Here is a 10,529-nt window from a genome sequence, read left to right on the forward strand (position 1 = left end):
ATACTCGTAATTTGATTACATCTACCGCAATTTAACAATATTCTCCCTCAGTAGAGTTCCTATGCCTAAATGAACATCATAGTCGATAGCGCAATTTCGCATAGAAAGAAATACAGTGGATGATTCTTTCCCACATAAAAAAGAAAATTATTGTGGCTGTAACATTTGATAATAACGTCATACGGGATCATTCATTGTTTCTTAGAGCCGCGAGCACTTCAACGCAGATACATACGTATTCGATTCATGAAAGGACACGTCTGTTCATTCTGAACGTCTCTGACGTCCCTCGTTCATCGTATACATTGCTACGTTAATGTGTACGAATGTATACAATATCCCACGATGCACGTTGCAACCGAAAAGAAGTTAATGTTTTTGTGCAAGGTATGTTCCTCATTTTCTATTCAATCCCACGTATCGTAATCTGCCTTTTTTGATCGCGCTGCATGTTGCGCGTATGTTGCGGAAAACACTGGTACATATCGATGGGATTACATCTCGTATTATCCCGTCGTTATATTTAAAAGATATTCTAAAGATATTTTATCTTTGATAATAGCACAAGTTACGCTGCGGTGTACTCTTTTACGTTACATAAGGAATATACCGTTGCTTTATTATTAACTGCACCGTGTGATACTCCCGCTGTATAATCTTATCTTTGCGTAGAATACAAGACAGTGAAGTAGGAAATTGACGTGTTCGTCAGCTGTAAAAGAAATTCCATTCTGAATTATTTCATCCCGTTTGAGACGTGCGCGTCTAATTTTTCCATAAGAGTGGAAACGTGAAAAGTAAAAACTTTTACGTTCCTATCGTTCGAAAGGTTACATGTGATCGGGTTAAAGTCGTCGGGTGCATGTAAAATATTTTATTCTTTTCGACTCTTAGAAAAAAGTTGCATAATCATCTATCTACCCCGCTCGGACGCACTATTCAATTCTCTCACCGTGGCGAAGGATTTCATGGACCCGTTGAGAAGGCTACCCACATTCAAGGTGAAATCCTTGGTTCCTTTTTGCAAAAGAAACAATATCAGCTTCTGCACGTGCAAAGGTGCTTTGTACCATTGAATGCTATACCTGTGAATCATTGATTAGACAGCGAATAGAGATAATTCGAGAAAGGTGAGAGAACGATGGGCCAAGTCACTTTCGGAACTTATGAGTTTTATACTGTTAATTTTCGAGCTTGACGAGCAAGTATCTTTAAAGTGACTATTACGTCGCTTACGAATATCGGTGCCTCAAAAACATGTGTCTTACACAGTGGCGAATATCTGGCTGTTGTGGTCCGTAAGATTTTGTCCGACGTAGTTGGCCAAGAACATGTATAGAGTAATCATAAGCGCGAACGCAGTGGGTAAAGACAGTTCTTCGATATTAAATTCGGACGACAAGATCTGAAAGATCTGACACGCGTGAATTTCACGTTAAAAATACACTGGAATCTACCGACTTCACGAGCGTATTTTCACATATTTTCACAATTCTATTATATTGATCTATTGTAGTTTTACGCGTATGAGATGAAGCGTTCTCGTGTCTCAAAGTAAAAACGGAGAAAATCGTGTGAAATTATGCTGAGATGTGCACTCGAAAACATAAGCGGATGAACTTACACGAAAGAGATTGAGGCTCAAACTAACCACTCCGGCCATTATTAACAGGCCAAACGGCACCTCAAATTTCGACATAAGGAATTTAGAAAGCCTTCAAGTACAAGACAATTTTTCACTATACAATACACCCATAACACGTTGTATATGCGTCATCGGCTAAATACCAACTTCATAGCTTTGCGATGAATCTCCACAGCTTTGATTATCCTATCGTAAATTAAATTTTTGCCACTCAAGTTGACATCCCGCATCGTGTCGATCCTCATTGCACGTTCAATACGGTAACTGCAAATATATAGTTTTTATCTATTTTTATTTAATTTATTTGTTTGAGTGACGAGCTAAAGTGAAAATTTGATTTAATTTATTAAGAACAAATTTCAATAAAAAAACTAAAAATATCTTACACATTAATAGCAGTTATTTCATCATGCTTGTTTTCCTACCTAGCGATCGCAAACATCCCACAGATGCACTCTTGGCACGAGATGAGCGTCGTTAATGTCCCTAGTATTGTGATACAAGCTATGCAAACTGCCGCATTTATGTGCAGTAGAATTAAATAGAAGTATCTTCGCTGATCCACAAAATATTCCATTGGGAACAACATGATACGCGGCCTGGATTCGTTTCGCGGTTGAACAATATCAAGAATACTCGACCAAGATTGAATCAAAATGAAGATGAATTCGCCACAAACGATACATGCTAAAAATGCACAAATATTGACTCTCTAAACGATTATTTTTTTTTTATTTGGCGATAGGTGAGTGTTCCAATTAGTGACAAAAGTAACCTCGTCATGAAAATAAATTAATAAATTATAATAATACACGTGTCAAATACGTAACATTTATTTTGTTCGAAAGTTTCAACATTTGGTATTTTTATTGTATTAGGTTTTTTTAAATTTACGATAAAATTTTAATTAATTTATAATATATTCTCAAAAGTGACGGAAGTACCATTTAAAGCCAGTTGTTCCACTTTCGGAAAAATTCATCTAATGGATAAAAATCTGAAGAGCATTTTCGTACGGAAATAAATTATGAATACGAAAAATTACTGGTATACTATTGTTCTTCAAAGATGTTTTCCAATAGTATACCAGTATTTTTGTAGTTTATTTCCATATGGAAACGTTCAAATATTTATTTATTAGATAAATTTATCCGAAATGCATTTGAGTTGTGACGATAGTCTCGCTATTTCATGAGTTTTTACCTGTGAGCCAAACGACGTAGCATCTTGAGATATTCCCGTGCTTTTCTATAATAGCAAGCTCGTTCTTGTCCTTCAACTCGCTGCATATGCGTTGAAGTTGCTCCAATAAAGTCTTGATCTGTGATTTCAACAACTTCTTATACTGAATATTTTTACGTATAAAAACAAATTCACCAAAGTTATTTATATAGACGAGTACGGTAAAAAATCAACTCACAGTTACGCTATTCATCCAGAACGCACTGTATTTGATCGCGAGGTTTATAAATACGAACATGGAAGCGAGAACTTTGACGATTAGTTTTGAAGTACATTCTGCGGTTATAAATGTAGTAAACTGCAAGCAACAATTCCGTCGAAAATGTCGACGCGTTAAAAGGTCCCTATTTTCATACGAAAAATTATAAATCTTGATTTATTAATAACTCTTTAATAAAACAATAGTTTAATAACTTTAGCTACTTATAATCGCAGAGTAACAATCTTAATATAACAATAATGAATGAAAATACTTATATTTTTAAAATTCGGGAAAGTAAAAGTAAGACTTAATCTTAACGCGATAATTTATCACGCAATAATATTGCTTCAACAGTGCGTCGTACATGAAACACGATGACGGCCGTTATTATACCGAATAAGAAAGTATATTGAAGTTGAATGAGTCTCGTTTGCTGATAGGGCCACAGACCAACAGCTCGCAGAAGATTTTTGTTAAGACTGAAGTACAGAGCTTCTATGTCGATCATCTCTACACTGCTTTCGAGGAGCGTTTGAACCGTGCAAGGAAGACGATGGGGGTTCGCGCACCCCTTCTTACTTCCATCATTCCATTATCCGCGTTGCCCTCCTGTGTAGCGTAAAATTGAACAAAAATTGCTTAAGTCAATGTAAATACGACGAGGGAGAGCTAAGTACTGTCGTGAGAACTCGACAGTCGCGTTTCACCCATATGGTTTGAAAGAGGCGTACGATTAGTCGATCGATTTTCCAGAGGGAGAAATTCTCCTAGATAGCATTTTCCCGCAAGAGAAAAAAACACCCCTGAGGAAACCTGTTGCGCCAAGGCCGCGCAAGCGTATTAGCCGCTATTCGGTGACGCTACTTCCGGTATTATTTATATTTCAGTCTGTGCGCTCGTACGTTACGTTCGATTTCCGAACGACAGCTCTCTTCGCTCGATTTTTGTTGCTAATGTGTCGTTTGTCGACAGGCCAGTAAGTATTAGGAAAGGTTGTTGAAATGTTATTTTGGTACATTCGGGAGATGTTTTATGTCTTCTAAAAAAAGCACTGCTACGGTCATTACAGATTTGAAAACAAACGGGCTACGTCAATATGTTGAAAAATGTGTGAAATGCATTGTGTTTATCGCGAGATATTTAGCTAATAATTTTCCGCCTTGTCATTGCGTAGCATACAGGACGGTGAAGTACGAGATTGACATGTTTGTCAGCTGTGGAACAGGTATGTTTTCTTTACGTTCGTTATAAAAATACGAATACGAATGCCCCCTAACGCGCGGCAAATTTTCTTACCGTGGCGAAGCATTCTAAGGATGCGGTAACTAGACTACCGATGTTCAGCGTGAAATCTTTGATACTCCGTTGCAGTAGGAACAGTATCAGCCTCTGCACGTTCAATGATGCTTCGTACCAGCGAATGTTGTATCTGCGAGTTATTAATTTAACGTCGAAGTTGATTGCTAGCTTATATACAAAGTTCTTTATAACAAATATTTATTTAAATGTAGCAATTTTTTTCAGTGCAAATATGTCTCTTACACGGAAGCGAAGATCTGTCTGTTATGATCCGTAACATTCTGCCCGATATAGTTAGCAAAGAACATGTATAAAGTGATCGCAATTGCCAGTCCAATAGGTAGCAACAATTCCTCGATGGCGTTACTAGACGTCACAATCAGAAAGATCTAAGAAGTTTCGTCGTTAGAACGATTTACTCGTGTTGTTAGAACGTTATACTCGTGTGTTACACCTTCCGCTCTTGCGGAATTTGTGGCGACACTCAAATGTAAGATTCAAAGCTAATCAATCTCATTACGAACTACGTGAAGACAAACACTCGGGGAAGAATGTCAAGAACTTACACGGAAAAGATTGAAGCTTAGACTGCTAATCCCGGCTACTATCAACATAGCTAACATCACCTCAAATTTAGACACCAGAAATCGGGAGAACCTTCGAAGACGAACGAATTTTTCATTACTACATATCACATGCGCGTTAATAGCTTAATACCAACTTCATTGCTTTCCGATGAATCTCCACGGCCCTGATAATCCTCACAAACGTCAGATTTCTGCTGCTCGAATTGACTTTCTGAAGCACGCTGAATTTCATCGAGTGTTCGATACGATAACTGCAAGGAATTTATAGTTATTATATAGAAATTTGTTACATGGCGTGTTTCTTCGCCGTTGCGAGAGGAGAAGCCGCTCTATTAGTCTGATTTTCGACCGAAATAGCAAATTCAAATAAAAATCTCATTTACTTCGTTTGAAAAACATTCTCAATTTAAAAACCTCGTTTATGATTGTCGTATCTGTACTTACTTTCTTACCTGGCGACCATGAATATTCCACAGATGCACTTTTGACATGCGATGAATATCGTGCCTGTCGCCAGCAGTATAGCAATGCTTATGAAACCGACTACATCTACGTGCAACATTATTAAGTAGAAATATTTCTGAGGATCTATGAAGTACTCCATTGGGAACAATAAGGTATGTGGTCTGGATTCGTTTCTTGGTTGAATAAAGTCGAGAATATTCGACCATAATTGGACCAAAATAAGGCAGAGTTCGCCACAAATAGCTATAACTAAAAATGAAACAATGTCGATGTTTCATCGTCGCATTTTCTCTGTGATAAATAATTTGTATGTCTTTCTATGTATTTGACGGTCACGTATTAACTAATTAGATGTGGTAGTTATCGTAATTAATTGTTAATCCGTAACGGACATTGCGTGAATTCGTCTTACTAGTGAGCCAAATCGCGTAACGTTTTGAAACAATCCCGTATTTCTTTATAATATTCTGTTCATTTTTATCCTCTATCTCACCGCATATGCACTGAAGTTCTTCTAACACAATCTTGATCTATAATTTAAACAACTCCTTATATCGAAGATTAAATATGATTATTAAATATGAAATATCACACAGTTAACAAAGTCATTTACACGGGTAAGCACAGCGAAGATTGAACTCACGGTTAGGCTATTCATCCGGAACGTGATATACTTAACCGCGGCGTCGATAAAGATGAACAGGGAGGAGAGCACTTTGACAACAAGGTGCAGTGTGCATTGCGCAGTGATGAACGTTGCAAACTACAATCGAAATGTTTTATCGAAGATATCGAGGTAAAGAACATCTCTGCGATTTGAATGAATTATGAATCGTATAAAATGCATCGCATCCTACATACGATAATTGCTTGACAAATAAAATTTAAATAGAACCGTACGTATTTCATTGCGACCCAAAAACGATGATGTATGGCAGTATAACATAATAATAATTACATATAAATTAACGAGTAACAATAATTAAAGAAGAAGCTTGCCGTGAGAAGTAACGACTTATTACGTAGTGATACTCCGTTAATATTGAGCGTACGTGACACACGATGGCGGCCAACAAGATATTCAAGAAGATGATGTATTGAAGTTGAGCGAGTCTCGTTTGCTGGTAGGGCCACAAACCGATAGCTAGCAAGAGATTCTTACTGACACTAAAGTACTGGACCTCTATGCTGATCATCTCTACGTGAACTCTGACATACGTTTGACCGCGGCGGGTTCGATAGGGTATGCGCATCCCTTCCTACTTTCCGTCGATCCATCAGGCACTTAGTTCACTTTACAGTATTAAATTGATGAATGAAAATTGCCGAAGTCAACGTAAGTATGATGAATGTAAAATGCCACCGTGAGAGCTCGACAGCCGCGAGCTTTCACTATCATTAGCTGAAAGAAGCACATTCTATTGTTCGATCGATTTTCCAAAGGGAGAGTTTTTCCCAGATGTTTTCTTCTTATGAGAAACACCCCTTGGAGAACCTGTTGCGCGAAGACCGCGCAGCCGTATTTCACTCTTCTGTGCTTTATCTGTGCTTCATTCCGGCATGTACGCTCATACGATACGTTTGATATTCGGAAGAAAGTCTCGTCTTGACTTTCAGTTTTTCGCTGTTGTAACGTGTCAGAATGTCAGTGAATATGGATATATTGGGAAAGGATGTGATGATACATTTGCATTTTTGGGGGATACTTTATGTCTTCTAGAAAAATTTCGCTATGATCAGAACAGATCGGTAAATGGGCGGGCCATTGCACGTTCAAGTGATCGTGAGGTGCACCGTTGCCTTGTTCGATGTTCTCTGATTTTAAACCGGCAATTGTCAACTTTATCTTTGCGTGGAGTACAGGACGGTGAAGTACGATAGCGACGTGTTCGTCAACTATAAAATAGATATTGTTCAGACGAAAGTGTGACAATCGGCGTATGGAAGCATCGACGAGCGTATCTCTGACAGACGGTAAAATTTCTTACCGAGGCAAAACACTGTAATGATCCGTTGATCAGTCCACCAATTTTCAACGTAAAATCTTTGGTACCCTGTTGCAGCAGGAACAGTATCAGCTTCTGCACGTGCATTGGTGCTTTGTACCAGTTAACATTGTATCTGCGAATTATTAAGTAGACCAAGCAAATCGATAACACGAGAAAAATGAGGGAGGACACGGAAAGGTAAGTAATAATAATTATCGACGCTTGACTTTCAAGAATTGTGTTAATTCTTGCTTTCAATGCGAGTATTTTTGAAGTAATTATATTGTGAGAGAAAAAAATATCTAAAAAATAAAACATTTATCCAATGGGTACTAATCATATGTTTACTTATACCAATATTTAGACTTTGTACTGAGGAAAAATCTTTTCCAAAGGAGAAGATATATATTTCCTTAGATTTATAACTTCTCATGAAAGCAATTATTCATCCTATTTAAATAAACGAATTTAGTTTTAAGAACAAACATATTATTAGTACTGAATAAATATTTTTTTATTTTTTATATATTTTTTTCTTTCATATTTTACTATCTTACGAATGTCAGTTTAATAAATGTCAGTCATTCTTATGGAAATGTTCCTTACGCGGAAACAAATATCCTTCTGTGGTGGTCCGTAATATCCTGCGCAATGTAGTTAGCTAAGAACAAGTACGTAGCTGTTATAGCTGTGCATACAATGGGCAACAATAATTCTTTGACATTGCGATATTCGGAGGACATGATCATAAAGATCTGTAATATGAATATCTTTGTTAGAAACTGTCTGCATATTTTGCGTTCTCGATCTACTGCGGTTCTACGTTTCTGATAGATCACACAATTTTCGAATGCGATTCTTAATGCGGAACGTTATTGTCTAGAATTACATAAGGAAATATTGAAGATCAATAGGCGAAACTCACGCAAAAAAGATTGAAACTCAAACTGCTTACTCCGACCAACATTAATGCTCCTAACATCATCTCAAATTTATTTACTAGAAATCGGGAAAACCTTCAAAGCATAAAAATTGTTCACTATTACATATCGTAAATGTATTGGGAGTACAAATTAGTTCGGTCCGTTTTCAAAAATGCATTTATTTCCGAATAAAATGAATGAACAGATTAACCAAAGTATTGTCCATCGCTGGCTACTATTTTTTCGCACCTCTCAGGCAATTTTCGAATTCCATTTCGAAAAAATGTCTTGTCTTTTGAGGCGATCCAAATTAAGAGCCAATCGAGTAATACCTCCAATTCTTTGTCTTTGTCTTCGAATTTTTTTGGCTGTCCAGAGCGAGGCTTGTCTTCAACGCTGAAATCACCATTCTTGAAACGTCGAAACCATTCCCTACATGATTTATCAGTTGGAGCATTGTCACCATAAACTTCTACAAGCATTCGATGCGCTTCAGCTGCACTTTTCTTCCAATTAAAGCAGAAAACTAAAACCTCCCGCAAATGCTGCTTAGTTAACACAAAATTTGACATATTCAACACAGTAAAAAACAGAGGTATGAAACTCAAAGCGATATAAACTGAATATTATTGACAGCTGTCTAACCTCTTTGAAACCACTGAAATCAGCTGTCACTATGAAACATTCATAACAGAGCCATCTTTTTATAACGGACCGAACTAATTTGTACTCCCAATATATAACACGATTTATACATCCGAAGTTAATTAACAAATCTCAAATTCCAAATCCCGCAATTATTATTGACCAACATTTCATGAATAACGATAGAATTGCATTTTTTGGAGAAAATGTGCATCTTTCTTTCTCATTTCTTCCAGTGTTTGTCATATGCGTTATATTTGCACTCCTTCTCGTCGCAATTTTGGCCAAGTTTCCTCGATATATTTCTGTCCACAAATATAACTCAACAAATATAACTAACAAATATAACCAGAGCCATCTTTTGAAAACGGACCGAACTAATTTGTACTCCCAATACCATTAGTTAAATACCAACTTCATAGCTCTCCGATGAATGTCTACAGCTCTGAAAATCTCCGTAAAGGTCAGATATCTGCTATTCGGGTTGACCATTTGTGACGCGTTGATTCTTATCGCGCGTTCGACACGGTAACTGCAAGTACTTCGTCGTTATTATATAATTATCTGTCAAACGGCGTGCTTCTTCGTCCTTACGAAAGAAAACCCAACTTGAATCAGCTTTATCCTTGCGGAAGGAGAAGCTACAATTCCAGCTTGGTCTGAAATAACAAGTTGAAATACAAATTTTTTATACATCGTTAGAGAAATATCGTCAATTTAAGTATCTCGTCTATGAGAATCGCCTCTGTACTTAGTCTGTACTTACTTTTTTACCTGGCGATAACGAACAGTCCGCAGATGAACTTTTGACACGCGATGAATAATGTTCCCGTTGCCGCTAATACGGTAATGCCTATACAAACTGCCGTGTTCATATGCAGCATTATTAAGTAGAAATATCTCTGAGGATCCACAAAGTATTCCATTGGGAATAGCAAAGTAGGTCGCGCGGATTCGTTTTTCGGTTGAACAAAGTCGAAAAAAATTGACGATAACTGGATCAAAATAAGACCGAATTGGACACAAACGACAGATACTAAAAATAAAACAACGCTGATATTTAATGACTATAATTTTGCTATGCGGTATATAACTCGTTCTTCTAACTATGTTAACAATTACTTGAAAATTATTTAATTAATTGCAAGTAAAAAACTTATATATATTTTATAAGATGTTCCACGGATTTGACTTTTTTTATACACCTTGTACATTATACTAATATTATTATAACAATAATGGTCATTAATTAATAATAATTAATTAATGATAATTGATAATAGATATCGAATAATTTCATTTTACTTGTGAGCCAAATCGCATAACATCTTGAAATATTTCCATATTTTTTTATGATAGCAATTTCGTTCTTGTCCTTCATCTTGTTGTATATGTGTTGAAGATCTTCCAGTAAAATCTTGATCTGTAATTTCAACAACTTATTTTATAGAAAATTATTATATATAAAACGTTATTTTTAATATAGTTATTTACATGAGCAAGCATGATAAAAAATCAACTAATTAACTTACG

The 10,529-nt window shown here is 36.5% G+C and overlaps 1 protein-coding gene across 1 annotated transcript; it reads right to left on the reverse strand.

Annotated features, from left to right (window-relative positions):
- Positions 1 to 658: 658 nt before the first annotated feature.
- On the reverse strand, positions 659 to 9,922 carry LOC106746677. Its single transcript, XM_014623475.1, has 6 exons — positions 9,771 to 9,922; positions 1,793 to 1,909; positions 1,625 to 1,715; positions 1,269 to 1,405; positions 953 to 1,085; positions 659 to 712 (listed from the first exon to the last, which is right to left on the reverse strand). The coding sequence occupies exons 1-6, from the start codon at positions 9,920 to 9,922 to the stop codon at positions 659 to 661; spliced, it is 684 nt and encodes a 227-aa protein (XP_014478961.1).
- Positions 9,923 to 10,529: the final 607 nt, after the last annotated feature.

This window comes from Dinoponera quadriceps, unplaced genomic scaffold (genome assembly GCF_001313825.1).
Source record: "Dinoponera quadriceps isolate SergipeBrazil2010 unplaced genomic scaffold, ASM131382v1 scaffold1565, whole genome shotgun sequence".
Lineage (NCBI taxonomy): Eukaryota > Metazoa > Arthropoda > Insecta > Hymenoptera > Formicidae > Dinoponera > Dinoponera quadriceps.

Coding starts and splice junctions, on each gene's coding strand:
- LOC106746677 (XM_014623475.1), bottom strand. CDS start 9,922: ATGGAATACTTTGTGGATCCTCAGAGATATTTCTACTTAATAATGCTG. Junction 1,406..1,624: donor TGAGCCTCAATCTCTTTCGT/GTAAGTTCATCC, acceptor CAGATCTTTCAG/ATCTTGTCGTCCGAATTTAA. Junction 1,086..1,268: donor AGCCAGATATTCGCCACTGT/GTAAGACACATG, acceptor AATGATTCACAG/GTATAGCATTCAATGGTACA.